General features: G+C 45.7%; 1 protein-coding gene across 1 annotated transcript in view; it reads right to left on the reverse strand.

The window, feature by feature from the left end:
* LOC147900632 (dynein-1-alpha heavy chain, flagellar inner arm I1 complex-like) overlaps positions 1-21,776 on the reverse strand; it is a 714,561-nt gene that overhangs the window by 43,442 nt on the left and 649,343 nt on the right. Inside the window, exons 58-61 of the mRNA XM_087375690.1 lie at positions 8,979-9,071; positions 8,685-8,789; positions 8,185-8,319; positions 7,437-8,042 (exon numbers count right to left, since the gene is read on the reverse strand). Coding sequence (XP_087231816.1) covers positions 7,437-8,042; positions 8,185-8,319; positions 8,685-8,789; positions 8,979-9,071 — 939 coding nt within the window. The remainder of the gene's footprint in view (positions 1-7,436; positions 8,043-8,184; positions 8,320-8,684; positions 8,790-8,978; positions 9,072-21,776) is intronic.

Below are 21,776 nucleotides of genomic sequence, written 5' to 3' on the forward strand. Positions count from 1 at the left end.
AAACTTGTCAATCTTTAACTGAGCTTAGTCATTTTCTGCCTCTCTCCATGGAAGAAAACACATCTCTATGTCAAGCTAGATATTGTGTGCAAAGTAATGATCACAGGAAAGTATCTAAATGGGAGACAAGAAAGAAAGAAAGAAAGAAAGTTTATTAAAGTCTTCGGAAGACCGATGGGTCTATGAGACTGTGAAAATATTGATACAACGAGCTGTGGTAGTGGAGCTACTAAACGTGCGTCCATACCAATGCAAAATGCAAAATGCAAAAAATGCAAAAATGCTGAATGGCAGTACTAAGTCCTAAGTACAACATAGTCATGTCAATGGTCGACTATATATCAATCTCAGCATCATCATCAATATCATCATCATCCCGAGCAATAGCAAGATATCAGGATGGATGAGGCAGTGGAGGCATGAAGTCAGCAAATAGAGTGCTGTCAGCCACTCAGAGGTGCGGTCCTGGCACGTCTCTTGGTCGTAGCTCTGCGTCTAACCAGGGCTACTGTGACAACCGTCGGTTGGGCTCCGACTCTAAACAAGGAGGGGATGTCTCCAAGTGTGGTCTGTGTGTCGACCCTCTGTCTGAGTTGTCGGGTCACGGGCTCCGGGTCACAGTCATGTCGAGGCCTCGTCTCGTTGGGGTCCATGTGATCTAGAGTGAGATAGAGAGCTTTCCTGGATAAAGGTTGCTCATCTAAAGATTTTTTTAAAAGTTTACATTCCAAGAGGCAATCTTCAAATATTTGCCGTACTCTTATGTTTGATGGGGTTTGGACTTCTTCTAGAGCACAACTTGCTGCAGCATGTGTTGCTTATTTCTCTAGACAGTTTGGTATGGCAGATCTCCCTTCACAAGAGGTTCTTTCAGCAAGGGTTTAGCTCCTTCATTATGTCTCTCCTATTGTTACTTTTGCTTAGACTATAGAACTTGAAGTGTCTTTTACTGAAACGGAGTTGTTTGCTGCATTAAAGTCCTATGGCAGATGGAGATCTCCAGGATGGGGGGATGGTCTCACAGTTGAGTTCTTCCTTGCATATTGGGATATTCTTAAGCTGTCTATGTTATGCATGATCAATTCTGTTGGAAAGGTCACCTCCCCATCTGTAAGCCCCCAAATGAGGAGTGCGTGGGGGAGGGAGACCCAGGGCAGGATGTGCCCAAGAGAGAAGAAAGAGAGGGGGCTGCCACATGGGCAGCACCTCACAGGATTGCGACCTGCAGATGGCGTCAGCATGGCAGGCCATATGGCGAGGGTAGTGGGCAGGTAAAGGGCCCGCAACAGACCTTGATGATGGCAAGGTACAGGCGGGTCAGGACAGCAGGATGTATAGGACAGTACGGTCCAGGACACGTGGCTGGGAAGGGCCTGGCAGAGGCGCAGGATGTGCAGGTGCAGATGTGGAGCAGCAAATGTGACTGTCTGTGGGCAGAAGGCATGCCTTATATAGGCTGGACCCGTGCCTTGAATGGAGGGCCAAAGGCCCTGGAAGTTTGGGCCATAAAAGCCCCGGGCTGTGAGCCCTTATAGGGCTGGACCAGCCACAGACTGGTCGGCCAGTCTGTTGCAGGCTGGTCGGTTTTTTCAGCAAGGCCCTAGGCCTATAAAAGGAGAGGCTCTTGCCTCATTTCAGCATCCAGCAGTGCAGCTTCCAGCAAAGCAGAAAGGAGCAGCAGAGCATTGTGTCCATAGTTTTGGACGGAAATATATATTTTGGTGGTTTCTCTATCTGGCTAGTTCATTGTCTATTGATGAGTCTGCACATCTATTGAATGCACATAAGTAAAGAAGTTTGTGATTCCACACCCACACCGCACACTGTGTGAGCTCCTGGGCATTACTATAAGTCTTCCGCTGTGCGTACCCTCTGTTGGGTCATTTCTAACAAATTCTGCTTTGGAAAATCAGCATTTGCCGGATTCATGGAAAAAGGAATTGTAAAATTAATTCATAAAAAGCAAATATTAGAATTTCTGGCTGATTGGAGGTCTATCACTCTTATGCATGTTATATACAAGATCATCACTGTGTGTGTGTGTGTGTTTGAGCACATCCTGCTTTGGGATTGTGACTCTGTAATATAAAAGAAAAATCTTTTCACGAAAAAAAAGTGTGTGAGCACATCCTGCTTTGGGATGTTGATTCTATAATGTAAAGGCAAAAGAATTCTCACAAAAAGAAAAAAGAAAAAAACTTTGTGTGTGTGTGTGGAGAGAGAGAGAGAGAGAGAGAGAAGAATCATCGAGTCTTTAGAGAGCCTACTTCTTCCATATACTACTATTTCTGAATGTTGCTGTCTTACAATGAAATTTTCTGATCTTGTATTCTTCCGCCCCCTCTGCTGGGCTGCTTCCCCCCACAGCCCTTGTGGCTGCTCTACCCTTGTCCCTTCAGCCTCCCCCCACGCACTTCTTTGCCCCCCCCGCAGGCTTCTGTGCCCCCCACCCGCCCTGTGGGCTGCCTTCTCCTCCCCGCATCCTCCCCTACCCCCTTGTTGGCTGCCTCCTCCACCCAGCCTCCTCCCCTCCTTGGCCTCTTCCCAGCCCCTCTCCTCCTCTCCTACCCCTACTCCCCTCCTTGGAGGCTGTTGGCTCCTCTCCTCCTCCTCTACTTCTCTTCTTCTCCTCTTCTCCTTCTCCTTGTAGAGCCCTCTTCCTTTAGTCCTCCAGCTAGCAGGGACTTGTCGGACAGAACTCCATTTTGTTTGAGTTGGCCTTTCCATCCTTGATTGACAAACGGATCCCCATTCATCGAATCCTCACCTGCCCCCACTGGCCGAAAGAACAATCACCTTCTCAAAAGACGAGTTGCAGCAGCTCAAGAAAGATGTAGAGCTTGAGAGCTCTACCATGCTTTTTGCACGCATCTATGGATCTTACCCCTCCAAGTTGAAAGCCAAAGATTGGATGCTTGCGGCTTTAGCTTCGAACCTACCCCTCAACTTAAAGATGTTCGCTTGTTGGGGAGAGATTTTTTCCAGGTAGACTTCGACATTCTAGAGATTGTGAGCACTTTGCTTAGAAAGGGATTTTTACAGTTAAGCTACAGAAAGATCTTTTTGGCTCCCTTCACTTTGGTCTTTGACCATGTTGAAGCGGATAAGCTTGGCACATCCCTCTTTATTAGAATCCCCGGACTTCCTCAGGTTTATCATCGGCTTCTTGGCCTCATTGGTGAGCGATTCGGGGTAGTCACTGGGAAACCCCCATCCCTGGATTGCCTTTGACTACAACAGAGGAAATCAAGTCAAATGGGGTACCTAGAGTTAGGATCATTGTTGATGACCCTAACATATCTCATGACCATATCATGCTTCAGCGCCCAAAGGGTTCCTTTTTTTGATAGAGAATCAATATTGCGGGTAGACAGGACCAATGCAGGATTTGCAGGACCTATGGGCACTTTGCTAGGGACTGGCCTAGAAAGAAGAAGAGGACTAAAATACCTTTTGGTATAGATCCTCCTCAACCTCCTCAAATTGACCATTTATGGTAGAGTACTGGTACAACTCCACCACGACAGGGTGCTGGTACAGATCCTCGACAGAGTGCTCCTCCGGCATCGATCTCGTTACACAACCAGCACCTGCGGCACCTGTGGTCCTTTGATGGGCTCCGGTATCGGTCTGACCTCCACTATTGCTAGATCACACGATGGCACCTGTGGTCCTTTGATGGGCTCAATATCGGCCCAACCTCCACTATTGCTAGATCAGACGACCGCTATTTCAGAGGTCACTCTATTGCAGACCATGGACATTCCCATCCTATTGGGTGGCTCCATTGAGTCTTCCGCTTCTGTTCATGTTGGGACCTCCCTTGCTACTTCTTCAGCAGCTCTAGTGGCTATCGCTCAAGAGGTTGCCCAGTCTTTGGTCCCTCGAGTGGTACCTGAGGCTTCCCCTTGCTTACCTCATATTCTTGCTACAAATATCTTGATTGCAGCTCTAGATTTTGCTCCGCTTGCAGCTCTCTCACTTGTCCCTATTGCTAATATTCAGGGTCAGGGTTCTTATTACGAGTAGGCCTATCTTTCATCCGCTTCTTTCTATCTGGATAAAGGGAAGGGGGTTACCTACTTTCTCTCCAGTTTCGACTGCAAGCATCTTATGTACCCCAACGCCAGGCCTGAATTTCAAGAATTCCATTTCGCCCTAGCGGATCTAGAGGACATTTCGGATTAGGACTTTGTGCCCTCCACCTTCGGTGATGCAGTGGTTGGCATCCCTTTTGATCTCGTGGTGACTCCTCCTTCAGGTGCATTGGCTCTTTCACTCGTGGATTTTCCTCCACTTCTCTCCCTCTCTCCTGGAGCAAGAGGTCTCCCCCTATTGAGGGGATTATTTCTGCCACTAGGTCGGGTAAGGTGTTTCACACTACTCCCTCTCGTCAATGAGGATTGTTAGTTGGAACATACAGGGCCTCGGTGGTATACCTCATCGCCACCATAGGCAGCTTATCCGTACCAGCTATATCCAGGTGTTACAGGGGGCTCAGGGTCATAGGGGGTGACTTCAACATGGTGTAGTTGCCTTCTGATAAGAAAGGAAGTAGAGAAGGAGGTATTCATTCCTTGGAGAGAGCGGTTTGGGATGCCTTCTTATTTCAGTTCAATGGCAGAGATGTTTGGTTGGATGATGCTTTTCACACTCTGCACGATCTCTACAATTTTCATGGTCAAATAGGAAACCTCAAATGTCCATTCATGCACACATTGACATATTTTATGTTGATGATTGGGCTTTGGATAGAAGTGGTTCTATTTGCATTGCTCTTGGGATCTCTACTTCAGACCACTTTCCGTGGTGGTGTTGATTTTCGAGCCTCATAGGAGAGGTCACTCTACCAGTCTTAGGATTCCCAGAGGAGGATCTCAGTGAGGTGGCCTTACAGATTTGGATTTCCCATATGCAGGGTACAGTGTCATCCCCTTCATTTGTGGTAGTAATGCTATCTGACATTAGTGACTTCTATCATTCTGTCGCTAATGCCAGAAAGCAAGAGATACTCATACAGGAACTTGGCCTTCGTCATCTATTTTCAACCCTTCAGAGGGAAGAGCAAAAGTGGCCTACAAATGCTTGGAGGTAGGAGCGTCTTGCTGCAGCACAAGGGCTCTTCAGCAGTCATTGCTAGATCAGAGAGTAGATTATGCCGTTCATGCACGAGAGTCCTTTTGGACTCAAATGGGTGGTAGAGTCAATAATGTCAGGTGTAGGAAAGTCTTGTGTGAGAATTTCTTTATCTTCTGGAGATAAAGAATTGAAGGGAATGAGAGAATGCATCTTGGAAGAAAAAGGTGTAATCGTGATATTACGTTTCCTTCCCCCACTATAATCCAATGAATATTTTGTGTTTTGGGAGTGATAAAAGGCTTTCATAATGCTATGTAAATTCTTTTTGTAGTCATCATATCATGACTCATCATTGTTTATGATCCTCCCAATGATCTTTGATAGCTTTTGCACGGTAGATAGAGCATGATCAGGTGACTTTGTAGATAATTCCCTAATTCGGCACCAATCAGAAATGCTCAACTGAATCAATAGTAAATGTTGATTCTCAAGATCCACTATAAGAAGCTTGCCATCATATTACTAAATGAACCCCAGCTTGCCATCCACAACCATCTTCTTGAATTCTTGTCAAATTTCTTCTACATTATCAGTCATACCACCTAGAACCACCCACATTTCAAATGTAATGGGGGAAAATACATTGAGATCATCTTATGATCCACTTGGTGTGAAAAGGTCCCTTCTAGTTGGAGTGGATTAATAGAGACATATTTTCCAATAGAATTGACGTAATGCAGCTCTCACATTTTATGGAGTGAATAAAATGCAAGTGGTGGGCCTGGGGAGAGTGGACATATCGGGTGAGGTACTTGAGCCAGGAATTCATAAAAAGAAAGAAAGAAAGAAAGATATATTAACGTCCTCGGGAGACCTCACGGGCCTATGGGACAAACACACACCAAAAGGTGAACACCAAAACATCAGTTATAGACTGAGAGTCTCTTGTGAGTGTATATAGCACTTACAAAGTTATTATAGGTTAACAATAGTCTACTACAGTCTACTACCAACGATAATCGGCCTACATTACATCAGTCACCATAGGTGTGTGCCAGACATCTGAATCTGTGATAGGTATAGGTGGCTTCCCTTCAGATAAGAGGCCCCATGCAAAGGTGGGATCATCTCCACAAAAAGATCGGATCACCTCATCCATCCTATGTGAGAGGAATGCTCGCCTCTTATGCTGTGTCAGACGTCCTGAAATTCATTGTGCCTTCTAGGACAAACATTAGTGGTGAGAATTTCCGGCATGTCTAAGTTGGGGGACCTTATCAATAGAGACATAGCAAAGAGTGTGTCACTCAGCTTATTGACTCAGACGGGGTTTGGTAGACTACTCTAGATGCCGTCATGCGCATAGCCACACTGATTTGTATGCCTCAATTCTTGTAGCAGATCCTGACACGCTGATTAGAGATGAGGCCAAGGGCAAATATAGTAGCGCATTCCACTATTGGTGAAAGAGAATATGAGGATCTTGCTGGATGGGACTGCTTGACTAGCTCTTCATAAGGGCAAGTGCCTAGGTTTAGATGGGCTCTTCCCAATTTTCTTCATTGTCCATTGGGATAAGATTGGGGATCATATTTCCTCAGCCTTGTTTGTCATTTGGCACTGTGGTATTATGCTTGGATCACTTATAGAGGGTCTCAGAAAAACAGAGGCTGGCTTGGGAGCTTAGCAAGGGGGGAAAGCAAGTTGGAGCAAGTAATCCTGTTCTGATACCATTGTTGGGTGCAAGGAGTAATGGAATGAAGATGGAATGCAAGGTAGCAAACAACAAGCTGAGGTAACGAGAGTACTTGCAAGTGGATAATGAGAAAGTACAAGTGATGGCCAATATAGGCCCCAAAGTCAATCACAAGTGTTGACAAATAAAGTCAACTTGAGGGTTGACTGATCCTAACTGGGCTACAAGGCCATACCAGGACTAAGTAATAACAGTAGTGAGAGCAAGAAATCACAAAACGCTGGACAATGCCAAAACAGATGAGGCATAGACTCCCACAAAGAGAGAGAGAGAGAGAGAGAGAGAGAGAGAGGCATATACAAGTGCAGATAAACAGCTCCATAATTCTAGTTAATGAAAGCATCAATAGGTGCTCTACTGAAATCCACACCATAAAAAAGGTATTTCTCAGATATTATTTAAAAAAAAGAGAGTGCACAAACATAGACCTGTTGACATCCTTTCTCAATGTGTTCCACCCAGATAACAACAAAATAAGGAAACATCAATTCAGATATATGTAATGATAAATGCACAGATATCCAAACTCAAGCATGGCATAAGTTTTAACAAGCTTCTGAAAGCTGAATAACTTTCAACATGGTGGTCAAAAGAGATCTACCGTGAGAGCAAGAGTGATACGGTCAATTCGGAAGCAGCGTAAAACAAGAAGCTGCTCAAATGTCTTCATCTTCTCACTGAACCCCCCTGGAAGGGGAAACTCTTCTGGCTTTTCTTGTTCAAACCATGTCCTCCAGCTTGCCTCATTGTTCTCCAAATGTTCTGTAACTGCAACAAATTGTGATCCCAGTGTGGCCATCTTTTCAATATCCTGCCACCCTGGATCTGAAAGCCAATCGTATGGCTTTTCCTTTTGTGATTTATCCAAGGATATATTTCCTTTTAAGAAAAAATCCAAGTGTTGACGATTGAAATGATTTTCACCATCAGCAATACTCATTGTCATTTGGAAGGAGAGCATTAGCTTGTGCTTTTCAAAGAGTCCAGTACAAGTGTAATTGTACACATCATATGTAAGGGCATCTATAATGCTTCGCAGTCGACCCTCCAGCGTCGGGTCACGTTTACTCGTTTCAAGAGAAATTTGGAAGATTTGAAGAAACGAAGAAAGGGAATATTCATACATATTGTTGATAGCTGAAAGTGAGGACATTACAAAAAAAAGAATAGCTCCTCGTTTTGCTGCAGGAGAATAGCGGAGACGCAGCTGCACGAGAAATTAAAATACGTTTTTCAAGAATTATCAATCTAGGGAAAGAATTATGATGTGAATATCTGAATAAGTTAATGAGTAAGAGAATGAATGTTAGTTCCTTGTACAACAATAAATTTATCACCAAACGACGAACCTGTTCAATCTCCAAAGTTGTCTCTTGTGCAAGTATTAACTTTTGAGAAATTTCAGAAGCCTTTGACTTTGCACCCTCCAATGTTTCCAGCAACTCCTCATTATCTAATATATTTCCTGTAGCGTTGCTCAATTCCTGCATGAAAATGGGAAATAATATCTCAAAATTGAGACCCACAGTTGCCGATTCTCTCGTTTGTTGTACTAGGTAGAGTTTTACCTCTTCGTGTGATATGTAGATGGGATGATGAGACGATCAGTTTATGTCTCTCATCCTTTTGTTTTATTTTCCAAGTCATAATGCATCCACTTTATTTGAATCCTAAGTAATTTGAAAATATGTCCATCTTGCATATTCAAGAGTACTAATTATTGGTTCAATCTTTGCATCTACTGAGAAGGTAAAACATACAGATTTTTTGAAAGGATGATTCTTGGTGTTGCTCATGCTTACACTGTTTAAAACAAACAGGGAAAAAAGAGTCTACAGAATGTGCATACCCGCAGAAGCATATCCTCCAATGTCTTCAGCAGAGTTCTATTTTCACTACTGTCATGAATTAATTCTTCTCGCTGTTCTTCTAAGTCGGGTCTTTCATGTTTTACCTGAATAGTTAAGAAGGATCAAGACTTGACAGTAGAGCACAGGTTTTGCATGACTTAGAGATTATCAATACCAAGAAACTCAAACATAGCTACTCCAAGCATCCAATTTTATTTTGGTGGAATAAGAAGAGGAACGTTTGGCCTTACTGTTGCATTCAGAAGCTGTGCTTGCAGTCCCTCCTCTGTGACACTATAATTGATTACCATGGATTTGCCTGAAATTTCTGGACCATAGTGAGGGTTCTGCAACTTGGTTACCAGATAGAGTCGAAAATTTTCATCCTGATGGGAAAATATAGCAGATAGGTTCATTTTTTTTCATAAAAGTTTTGTTATATTAAATGCATTGAAAACAATACAAAGAATCAGCTATTTCATTATATTAAATGCTTTGAAAACAATACAAAGAATCAGCTATCCTCGTTGCCTTGGAGCCTGCTTCTCCAGGTCCTGTGACACTACCTAGGAGCACATGCCAATAGCAAACAGGTTCGTTTCCAATGTAAACAGTATGATGACCTAGGAGCAGATGCCAATAGCAAACAGGTTCGTTTCCAATGTAAACAGTATGATGACCCGGGAGCAGGTGCCAAAGCAAATAGGTTCATATCTAGGTTAATTTCCAATGTACACATCACATATCTATTTTGCAACAAAAGAGCAGCACAGAAATGGAATTTTGTGGGGTGGGAGAAACAGCAGTGTGTCCTATATTATACAGAAGATAAGATTTGAGAATTCATTTTTGTCTCAAATTAGTGAAATAAAAGTGCCTAGCTGTCTACAAGGGATTTCTATTGAACATTTCAAGGAGCACCTATATCTGGGCAACAAAGAACTACTGAAGTCCAATCTGTGTGTTGCAAAAGCCTTCTAGACTGTTTATGTCCACTGCTATCAGGGGGCTCTCTTCACAAGTGAGGGTATCCATAACGGTCCCTCCTGAAGATCCCACCTCATATTGCCAACGCTTCGCCTCCACGAGCATAGGGCAACATATGTGGGTGTGGCACTGCATCCTGTATCAAATTAAAACGGGATCATAACTCAAACACATGAACACCCATAGGTATCTCAATCAACCTTAACTCTTTAACACTTGCCATGTTTACGGTCGCATCCCATTCTCCATACTTTGAGATGTGATTGAGTGTAATTCTGTGTGCACAATATATGTTTCCTCGACATTGATCACACATACATTTGATCTATGTGGGAATATGTTTTTGGTTTCTCTAGGAGATGGGTCACATGCAGGCAGCGGTTGCTAGGCAGACGGCACATCTTTGGTACAGCCTCGTTGCTGAGTAGGACGGGGTCGAGAATTCATGCTTGGAATGGGAAGTATCCCTGCAACTGCGAGAGAGATGGTACATGTGTGACTGCCATAGTGTTTGCTGTATCGTGATGCCAGAGAGGAGTTTGAGAGATGGCACTCGGAGGTCAGAGACTCGGAGAGGTGCATGCTTGGGCAACGGACTCATATCGGATGGGCATAGTGGGACAGTGGATTGGCCAGATCCTTCGAGACTTGGGATGACCCCTTCCTCGGGCAAACCTTAGGAGTGAGAGGTAGCCCGGAAATGGAAGCTAGATTCTCCCAAATGGCACTCTTTCCTTAGCCTCTCCGTGGAGTTGCTGATTGTGGAGCTACTGCCTCAGAAATCCTGCCTCCTACTGCTGCTCATTCCTCCTCCTACTTCCGCTCATCCCGCCTCCTACTGCTGCTCATTCCACCTCCACTTCTGCTGCTGGTCGCCGCCATTAGTCTCTCCTCCTGTCCACTATATGCTAACTCTCTTCTGTCTGCTACCCGCTGCCTCTTCTACTGCTCGTGCAGCCTGCTACCTCCTCTTGGAGATCCTTTCTCTTTGGAGTTGCCAACATGACTTCTCTTTCCAATACGTCCTCCATTGTCGAGAAGTTCACGGGTGAATGATTTCCCACTTGGAAAACTAAAGTGTAGCTGCTCCTCATGAAAGAAAATGTATGGGATGTCATTGCGGATGAGGACTACGCTACAACAATGGATCCTCAACAACTCAAGATATGGAAGCAACACAACTCAAGAGCCATTGCTCTTATTGGACTTTACCTCCCAACACTTTGATTCATCATATCTTTAAGTCAACGGCCAAGGAGATTTGGGTGTGTCTCGAGAAAAATCACAAACTCCAAGGTTTTCTTGAAGCTGAAATTTTATAAGTTAAAAATGGAGAATAATGATGCTTTAAGTGCACACTTGGCAATAATGCAATCTCTTGTTTAACAACTTTCCAGCCTGAAGTGTCCACCTGACGACGAGGACAAAATGGTTGTCCTCATGAAGAGTATGGAAGGAGTCTCTCGTTTTGAGAACTCTCTTGAAGTACTTAGGTTTGCCTCTATAACCTTTGATGATATGTGAACTCTTCTTCTCAAAAAGACCGCCGGAACAAAGAATCTCCGTTCTTTATATCAGGCATTGAAGAGGCTCTTGCCTCCTCCAGCAAATGGAAAATTCATAAGAACATCACGTGCAGATATTTTAAGGGCAAGCGCCATATGGAAGCAAATTACTACACAAAGAAAGCAAAAGAACAAGACTAGCATCATGCCAACTTGGTTGCAACGGAGGAGATCCCAGACCGTGACCACGCACTCACTGTCCATGTCACCCTTATTGGGGATGACAACCCATATGTATTCTGATTTCTCTTATGTAAGTCAATAAAGGTCCTTTGCATTGAGTAGTCCCTCTAAAATTATGTATGCTTTTGTGGCTTTGGAGTCAATAAGGGTACTCTGCCTTGGGTAGTCCCCCAAAAAGTGATTGTATTGGGTGTTTACTCTTATGGCTATGCAAGACTCCTACCCACTTCAGAGTAAGGGGGGGTGACGAGTGATGGTCCTAACTGTCGGTCACAGCTGGTTGAGAAGTCACTATCACACGGGAGGTGTTGGATAGTTGGACTCGCTCTTTGTAGTATTGTGGTGGAGGGGTGCATGTTGGGTCTCACACTCTTTGCTTTGAGGGGGGATGTTGGAGAAATCATAGTCAAAGAGTGTTCTAGTATGTACTAGAAACTAGTTTTATGAGTCTTTGTACATGTTCGGTCTCACACTCTTTGCTTTGAGGGGGGATGTTGGAGAAATCATAGTCAAAGAGTGTTCTAGTATGTACTAGAAACTAGTTTTATGAGTCTTTGTGTACGAGAGTGCCATGTGGCATATTGGGAGTTATCCCATATACATATGGTACTTGAGTGTGTGTGTCCACTCTATATGAGTGTTGTACCTTCACTTGTCACATCAATCAACTCAGTGGAGCTTTGGTCATGTAAGTGATTTCATTCTGGTTCTTGCCTTTCCTTCCATTTCATTTCATTTCCAGTTCAAGTTATGCTTCCTTTCTTCTGGCTCCCTTGTCTCCTTTCCTCCTTCTTCCAGTTCCTTCAGGGGCTACTTTTGTGTCCCTTTTAGAACCCCGTAGGGCCTTCTTTAACGGTGCCATCTTTCTAGGTGCTTTTTGCCTTGCAGGACCCCCTTTTTGCTCCATCTTTTTTTAGCCTTTTAGCACTCTTCCAAGTCCTACAGAAATACCAACACTTTAACCCATTAAAGGTTAGTGAAATCCATGCATTCCTAGTTATTGGACTAAGCCTAAACCCTTGTGGGCATCCCCATAGTTCTCTTTTACCAATGCAAAGCAATAGTAAAAATAATAAAACTTATTCTAGTTAACGTGAGTTAACATTCTTTGATCGGAGTCAATAAAATTTCTTCTTTATTTATTGGGAGAAGTACCAAATGGTGGCACCCACTGTGATCTCCAAAAATGTTTTGGGTGGGGGCTTGCTCTCTTTTGAAAGTATTAGCAAGAGGCCTAAGGGCACTGGTGTCTAGATAATATCCTACTTCATGACACCAAAAAAAGGGAAGTGATGCAATCCAATGTGCAAGGAGTGTACAAGTATGGAAAATGACTTGGTATAACTGAGTAGGGATGTAGTATGAATACACAAAGAAGGGACGCAACATGATACTGTGATGCTGGTGTACAATGAGTGTTGCGCGTATGGAGGCATGGAAGGGATGCAGTGAGAAACACCATGATGCGAGTGTATAAGGAGTACACAGAATGCAGAGAGGGAAGAACACACCCAAAACCTACACCCAGTATGAAGAACTAGTGCTTCACAAGAATATGTCAGTCATATTTGCTAGTACAACACTACACCTTCACCAATACACATCACGGTGAGCTCATACCTCTAGCCTCTCTCCTCCCCTCCTCTGTACTGAATGATGCTCTCCTACACCTCTACCCTTGCCTTCATCCTGGCTAGTCGAGTCCTTGGCGATGATCTGAGACTTTCACATTTGTGAAATCTCCTCTCTTCATTCTTGTTGGTTATCCTCCTATCTCCCTTAGCCATTCCATTGCTCCGTCTCTAAACGACTTTGTTGACTTTGTCACTATGCCATCCTCTCACTCATTGGTGCTACCTTACCTCCTTCATGTGCTCCTCATAGTGGTTCCAACTGTTACTGAGCTAGACAGGGCTAGATCATGTCCATTGACACAACTTGTCATCCGCAATGTGCACCTATGTGTTTGTCACTCAGTTCGACCAATTGGCCTTAGGGTCAAATCACATCGGATTCAACCTTGTTTGCTATCACCTCTAACTATTTGGGCAACCACATGGTGGCTGGCCGAGTAGCGAGGTTGCCTAGTAACTCCAATGTACTTAAATAAGCCTTCCATCATAGGTCATGTCATCCCTTGTACATGCCTAGTAACTCCAATGTACTTAAATAAGCCTAGCATCATAGGTCATGTCATCCCTTGTACATGGTCCCACCTGGTCAAAGATTTCAGGTTATCCATGTGTAGGGTTTCTATCATGAAGTCTTAGGTCGTCCTTGTACGAATTACTTTTCGGATCCATATAACACCACCGTTCCTTGTAGAGTGGAAAAAGGATTGGAGAAAGAGGTGATAGAAATGGTGAGAGAGGATGCTCTGAAGGTTTATCCTTGCAACCCTGTGACTACGGAATCTTAGAAATAGAAAACCAATATTTTGTGGCTTTTCCCACTTGTGAGATCTACTCAATGAGGTTTTGGCCTATTCGGACACTGAGGTAACATGCATAGACTACTAAGGCTATCTCTGAACGTACGTTGGTTCCTCATCCAAGCAAAACGTGTTCGTGTCTAAGTGCGGAAGCATAACTGTAACTGAAAGGTAGATTCTGAAAGCGAGAGAGAGAATGAAAGACAATGTGAGGAGTAGCACACGACATAGGATTGTCTTGGACCACCTCCCCCCTATAAAGAGAGTTTTTATGTTACTTTTGGCCCAATGTGGGCGGAAGATGGAAGCCACACTTTGATGGGTACCGTCTGTTGGGATGAATAAGGAGATTGAGTGTGCACGCATGAGGCGTACAATTGATTTTCGGCTAGAACGGATATGAGCTGCCGCCCTTCCATTGTGTGGCTATGATAAAGCTCCTCCAAGATGAAAGGAGAAAGCCTCGTCTAGTGCTTTGTTAACTGATCAATGCTTCTCTTGGTTTGTTGGGAAACCTTGATCTGCAGGTGTTGTCCAAAACCCTAAACTATTGCCACCGGAGAAGAGCCTCGCTACAATCTGCTCATCCTACTCAAGTATCTTAATTATAGGACTCACAACTGGTGGTATGCCTATTAGCATAGCCATCCTCTATGGACAGAAGCTTGCAATGCCATCTATGGGAGATGGATGTGTCCTCCCCACCGACCTAAGTTGCAACATAGTGGAGTTGCATTGCCTCTTTGTATCATTTGAGGATCTCTAGGTAATCTGTAAAAAATGTCTCATCCAACCAAATTGCCTCAAACACTTCTTTGTGCATGAACTAGTCAAATAAATAATTCTTTGTTGTCCTGTGCCATGTTTAAACTGATGGAGCGTCGTCCGCTTGGGTTCCAAAATCTCTGCTTGGTCCACCACCTCTAGTTCCTTCTCATCTTTGATTGCATCCACCAATGGAGGTCCAATGTATTGCTTCAGCCATTGCGCATGAAACACGGTAAGCATATTCCATGATGCAAGTAGCTGTAGTTGCATGGCAAGTTGTTGACCATCTTCGTGATTGAAACCAGGCCAAAACTACGTTGTGATAGCTTTAGACATTTTAGGCCAATCTGCTTAAGTCTCTTCTTAATGATCCAAAGATAAACCTGACCTCCTCCTTTACAAGAAACCTTGTGTCAGTGCTTGTTTGCCTGATGCTGGTAATGTGTTGGTGACCCTACTTTTCACAGAGCTCACCATGTCCTCTAAGTTGCCATGATTTGATCTGCTTTATAGATCTTCTCAGTTGTTGGCAGGTAATCAAGGATCTGAACTGCCATCTGAATGCCATCCCATATATGTAGTGTGACCTATACTTGAATTGATGGTGTCATTCAAAAGCCCCTGTACAAGTGGCAGATTTTCCTCCCACAGGTTCAATTGCTTGCTCACGTAGCATTTCAGCACGTCAAAAGCAAGCTGATTGTAAAAAAATCTCTATTTGGCCGTCCTAGAAAATGATAACTTTCTATTGGGATTTTTTTTTTTGGGGGCAAAAAAGAGACTTCTATTAAGTATTAAAGAAAACCGTTAGAGCAAGCTCCATACGGGAATACGGGATACACCATGCAATGCATGAAAAGCTCAAGAGCCAAAAAGAAAGGATTGGGGCTGATAGTGCCATCTGAATCCGGTAGCAACCTCCGAGAAAAAGGGAGAACCCCTCCAAACTCGAAGAAATACAATCCTCCTAGAAGAGGTTTCCTGTGAAGGGCCCTGCATGCTAGCCCATATGGCTATCAAAGTGTGAACCGTGTCACTCCAAATACCAGTGAACACCTATGATGGGTGTATCTAGGTGTCATCCAAGGCCTCTGTGCATCTGGCTCTCCAAATGTGCCAAGAGGAAATGCTAGCCAAAATCTCCCAAGAGGTGTCCACTAAAACATGTGAAGCTCTGAAAGGATTATGTGGTACACCCTGAAGAGAGCAGGGCTCTATCTCGTGTCGGCGGATCGAGAGTGCCCAAGAAGAAGGCTCACCTTCATAAAACACCTGGGGCCCAGTAAGGGATAACCATGCGACCGAGCCCCAAGTCATGAAGAAAGGGGCAGTATGAAAAATGCTGAGTATCTGAGCAACTCCTTTCCAAACAATTCTCGCTTGATTGTAGTCCCAAAGGCAATGTCGCACTGACTCCTCTACAGAATGACAACGAGGGCAAGTGGGATCAGCCCCAAATCGTGATCTCCACAGGTTCACTGCAATCCCTCCATGAATAGAAAGCCAAAAGAAAAGAGTGATCTTTCTATTTCTGAGGGATTTCCAGAGCTTCCTCCAGAAATTCCTACGCAAATCTACGGTGATGAAGGAGCTATCCCAATGGGGGGCTCTGGAGGGAATCCAACCTCTATAGCTCAGCTGAAATCTCCTGGCATTTACCAACCGTGAAACGAAAGAAGGGAATCCCCCTCTCTCGGTGCCCATGATCTATCCACTCCCACTCTTTTGGGTCCCACTGCAAGCACTTGATAGGTGCACCTCCATATAACCACAACCTCAAGGATCCCAGGGCCAAGAGCAGAGGGTCAGGGTCTAAGTACCACTGCAAGCCCGCTCCGTGGTCCACAAAACCAGCAATCCTGATAGGCTGAAAGGCAACCTTTAGAAGAATATCATGCGTGGATCTAGAGAGTATACCTTCATCCCCAATGTCAAAGACCAAAGCATCTTCCCCGAAACCTCAAAGAGCGATCACCTGTAGAGGAACTGCTATCCTCGAAAAAGCTCCTATCCAAGTGGTGGAAGTAATAGGCACCTCAACTGTCCATTCCACAGGGATGGCTGCATCTATTTGCTGAATCTTGCGTGCTACCCCTCTGAGGTGACTCACGGACTCTAGTCTCTGATCCTCAGGTAGCCTGAGAAAAGCCTTCCAAGTGCCTACTGTGTAGGGGGGGCCTCTCTCCCATCCAGACCACTGCATATAATGGGAAGTGCCAAGAGGTCTGCCATGCTTATCAAGTATACTCTCGTTCCAAATGATCGGCTGCCTATCAATCTCTTCAAGGGTAGAGGGCGGAACCCTTCGAAGAGTGTTCCTGAAGCTCCCCCAAGCTTTGAGGATGGCAGTCATGAGAGGAGAGGCACGAGACCTGAGAGAGGCGGAAGAAAAAATCCAGCAAGGGCTGTCCACCCAATCATCTCCTAAGGTAGGTGTGCAAGCCAGAATGCGTCCAAAAAAGAAATCCTTCCAAGGTTCCTGCCTAGGCATGAGTCCCCTCACCACCAGCTTACAAAGCAATGCCCTGCACTGCAAGTCTGAGTCAATGATATTAAGTCCCCCTTCCCATGTAGGGAGAATAATGGTCTCCCAGGCCACCCTCGCTGCAACATCTGCCGTGCCATCAAGTCCATTCCATAGAAAAGTCATGACTGGTCTAATGAGCTGAGTGATGCAATCCCTAGACCGGCACCAGCAAGAACACACAAACCAGGCGGTGGCCAAGAGAACCTGGTTCACTACCACAACCGTAGGGGCAAGGTCGAGTTTGGCTGAGCTCCAAAAAAGGAGCTTTTTTCTTATACTTTGTAATACTGGGGCAAATTGCTGTGTTGGAGAGATGCCCAATCCTACCTGGCATCCCAAATACCTGATAGGAACACCCCTCTGAATCCAAGAAAAGCCAATGTCAACTCCCCATCCTGGAGTGTCCTCATCACTAATCCAAAAGCCAAAGGATTTATGCCAATTGATGTGTGCCCCTGCAGCTGAGCAAAAAATATCCAAGGCTGTCCGGAAAGAATCAAGTGACTGCGAAGAGGCCTCAATAAAAATAGCAGTGTCATCAGCCAACTCATAGTCAAGAAGCTCCTGCTCCTGTCTCAAGGGCAATCTCAACCCATAAAGCTCAGCGTGAGATCTAAGGAAGATACTCATAGCTTCTGCCACAAAGAGAAAGAGGAAGGGGGCTAAAGGGCATCCTTGACGAACTGATCTGGAAATCTGAAACCTGTCACCCCTTACCCTCCAATCAAAACCTGGCTATGGGCTGATCTGTAAAGGGAGGCCACCCCTCTAATCCATGCATCTGAAAATCAAAACCGTAGAAGAGTGCCCTCAAGAAAACCCCAATCTACTGTGTCATAGGCTTTCTCAAAGTCGAGGAGTAGAACTGCCAGCCTCTGGCCGCTCTGCATAGCCCACTCTGTGGCTTCCCAAAAGGAAAAGATATTATCAATATGCTCCTGCCATGCACAAAGCCTGTCTGAGTATCATGGATAAGGTCCAGAAGAAGGAGCTGCAACCGGCGGATGCTGATCGCCTTGGCCAGGATTTTGTACAGAGTGCCCAAAAGAGTGATGGGTCTCCAATGGGATACAAAATTCCTGTTGCCACCTTTCGGGATAAGGTGTATGAGTCCCTCAGTCAGTGAGTCAGGCATCTCACCCGAGTTCCAAATGCCCTGTAGGGCTGAAGTAATATGATCACCTATCATATCCCAAAAGGCTGTAAGAAAAGGAGTAAGACCATCTGAACCAGGGCAATTGCGCTTATGAAGGACGGAGAGAGCACTCTTGAATTCTGTGTTGGTAAAGCGTGCATCAAGTAAGCATATCATCTCTGGTGTGACCGACACAGGTAAACTCTGCCAAGTCTCATCTCTAGCCACATCTCTGGCCTGTGTCAGGATCTGCGAAAAAGAAGGGAGGCATAGAAAGCTGTCGCTAAAAGCATGACGGTATCCGGATGAGACTGCAAAACGCCGTCAGAGTCAATAAGTTGCCTGACACTCTCTCTACTATGTCTGGGACCAAGTGTAGAGAAAAAGTGTTTATTGACTCTCCCTCCCATCTGTATCCAAAAGGACTCCCGTGCATGGAAGGCATACTCTGCTCTCTGATCAAGCAATGTCTGCAAGTGAGCCCTTACCGTAGCAAGGCGCTCCTGTACCCAAGCATCAGATGGTCATTTCTGCTCCTCCCTCTGCAAGGCTGCCAACTGCCAGCAGATACCAATCTCCCGCTTGAGTACCTCACCTCGCCGAGCACTAGCAACGGAGTGATAAAAGTCGCTGATACTGGCAAGTGCTGTGGCCACATGTGAAGGACTGGCCACCCCCCCCTGCATGTGAGAAACCCAGATCTCCAAGACTGCCTCTGTGAGGATCTCATCCGTGTATAAGGCATCAGGGATCCTGATACTATGAGACCGTCCTCTCAGATGGGGCTCTGAGATGGACAAAATTACCGGAAAATGGTCAGAAGTGGAAACACTAGGTGCAATGCAAACTGTCCCCTCTCTATCAAGAACCCAGTCATCCACATAAAATCTGTCAATCCGGGCATGGATAAGCATCTGCACCCTATGGTTCAACCATGAAAACAAAAGTGACTGAGATTAAACATGAAATGCATCATCTGACCAAACATCTCTGCCACTGATGAACCTGAACAAGAAGGCATCCCAAGCTGCTCTCTCGAGGGAATGAATACCACCTTCTCTGCCTCCTTGCTTATCAGAAGGTGCCTCAACCATGTTGAAGTCATCTCCAATAATCCACGAATCTGCAATGTTAGCCCACGAGAGCAACTCTTTCGAAAACAGAATGCGGTCCCCTCTGTTGTTCGGAGCATAGAGGTTGAGGAAACCAACCTTACGTCCGTCAATCAGAAGTAAAACCCACTGGGCCTTGGAGGGGGTAATGGTACCATGTCCAATGATCAAAGGGAGAATAGAATCTGAAACTGATATGCATGTACCTCCTCTGGTTCCCAAGGCAGAAAGCCAAAAAGTCCGGCCTGAAAGCAGCTTACCTGACTTGGAGCAATCTCTGACATCCAGTTTGTGTTCCTGAAGAAAAAGCATGTCTAGGGAACCACCTGAAACACCTGGATGGAGCTGATTCCTGATCAGTTATCTGCGACAGCGATGAGGGATGCTGCTCAATCCCTGTATATTCCAACTGGCTATCCTCATCGGCGGGAGGAAGCGGGTTGGAATACCTTACCCGACCTGGTGGCGGAAAAAGAACCCTCCACCGGAGCTGACCTCCTACCATACACACGAGGTCCAAGGGGATGAAAGTCCACAGGTGACAGAGAGAAAGATCTCTCAAGAGGGATGCCGATAACTGGCTCTCCGAAAGTGGAAGGTACAAAATCATCATCTGGGAGGTCAGAGAAGTTCTCCAGAGCGAAAAAGGAGTTTCGTTGAGCCAGTCCTGGGGAGGGGGTGCGAAGGATTCCTATCGAAGCAGGGATAGAATGTAAGACCCCCTTCCCTCTATCCACAGAAGGAGGCACCTGTACTGAGTCCTGATCAAGAAGTGCTGCGGATGAGGTGCCAACAACCTGGGCTGCAAAGGAAGGTGCAGCCTGATCCTGGGGTGGAGTCGAACAAGGCTCCTGAACACTAGTCTCCTCCCGAGGCTCCAAGGGGGTAGCCTCCGCCGAAGCGGTGGATGTGTGATCTGAAGTAGAGGGCCTAACCGCGATCGGAACCCACCATGGGCCAGAGGTGCTGCGGGGTGGAGGAGGGACTCGAGTAGCCCTTGGAGGGGGGGGAGCCCATGTCTGAGGCGGTGCCTGTGGAGCGGTAAGTCCTGCTCCTGCTCTCTGTCGTAAGCTAGTACGAGCTGGTTGCTTTTTGGGCCTCTTTTTCTTCTTTGGGCAATCTATGGCGAAGTGCCCCGAGGATCTGCAAATCCTACACTGGTCCTGCCGAGACCTGCAACCTCAAATCTCTGGCGGAAGAAGGACCCATCGGGTCGCTGTAGCATGATGTGGTCATTTGAAATATTAGGGTCGTGAACAATGACCCTAACCCTGGGTACCCCATCCATCGTGACCGCCTCAGCGGCCGAAGAGGGCTCGCCAGGAAGAGGGGGGATCTCTGCTACCACACCAAACCTCTCTCCAATAACTAAAAGAAGCCTGTGATAAATTGAGGGGAGACCAGGGAACCTGATGAAAACAGAAACTCCCTGCTTGTCCTCTTCAACTGGGTCAAAGCCCAGTTGAAAGGAAACAAAAAAATCCTCTTGTAGCCTAGAAATAGAAACCTGGCTTGTAGCAGGTTTCTCGTGACGTCCGGGGAATCTAGGCACACTTGAAAGAAACCCCGTCCCAACAAACGAACATCCTTAAGGTGGGGGGCGAGCTCGTAGGGAAGTGCCGCAAGCATCCAATCTCTAGCTTGTGACCTGGAGGGGTGGGAGCCATGAATGCGTGCGAAGAGAGTCGTGAATGCGTGCGAAGAGAGTCGTGGAACACTCATGCTCCAAATCCTTTTGCAACTGCTATAGCTCGTCTTTTGAGAAAGTGATGGTTCTCGCGGCCGGTGTGGACGGTAACGGATTGACTGAGTGGGAACCCATTCGTCAATCGAGGTGGAAAAGGCCGATTCAAATGCAAGGAAGAACTCTGTCCGCTTTCCTGAAGCCCAGGAGACCCCTAACGGAGAATAGGGCACTCCAGACGAGGGGAGAGGGTGAAAGGAAGGAGGGAAAGAAAGAAAGAAGAAAGAAAGTGTATCATTGTCCACTAGAGGCCAAAATGGGCCCATGGGACATCAAGAACTCTGCATACAAGATAGCACAAAATCAACGTGCCCCAAAGAAGAGGCATCGTCGAATATCATCTAAGTGCTACGCAATATAATGCAAGTGAAAGTACATAATGTCAAATCTGAGCCTAAATACAGAGTAAACTAGATGCAAGGAAACCGCCCCCGGGTGCAAAATGGGGGGGATGAGCACAATATGCCAATGCAAAGATACAAGTCCAGGTGTCACGGAGTCTGAGAACCAAAATAATACTGGAAATCCTGTCCATCGACTCTGCCTCCTGCTATGAGAGTACAAATCTGGGCAAAGGTGAGGTGAGCGGCTGGTGGGGCGAGATCTCCATGAGTAAGTCTCCTCCGAAATGCTGCCATC

The sequence above is a fragment of the Dipteris shenzhenensis genome, chromosome 6 (assembly GCF_047967505.1).
Source record: "Dipteris shenzhenensis isolate YYH24624 ecotype China chromosome 6, Dip_SZ_1.0, whole genome shotgun sequence".
Lineage (NCBI taxonomy): Eukaryota > Viridiplantae > Streptophyta > Polypodiopsida > Gleicheniales > Dipteridaceae > Dipteris > Dipteris shenzhenensis.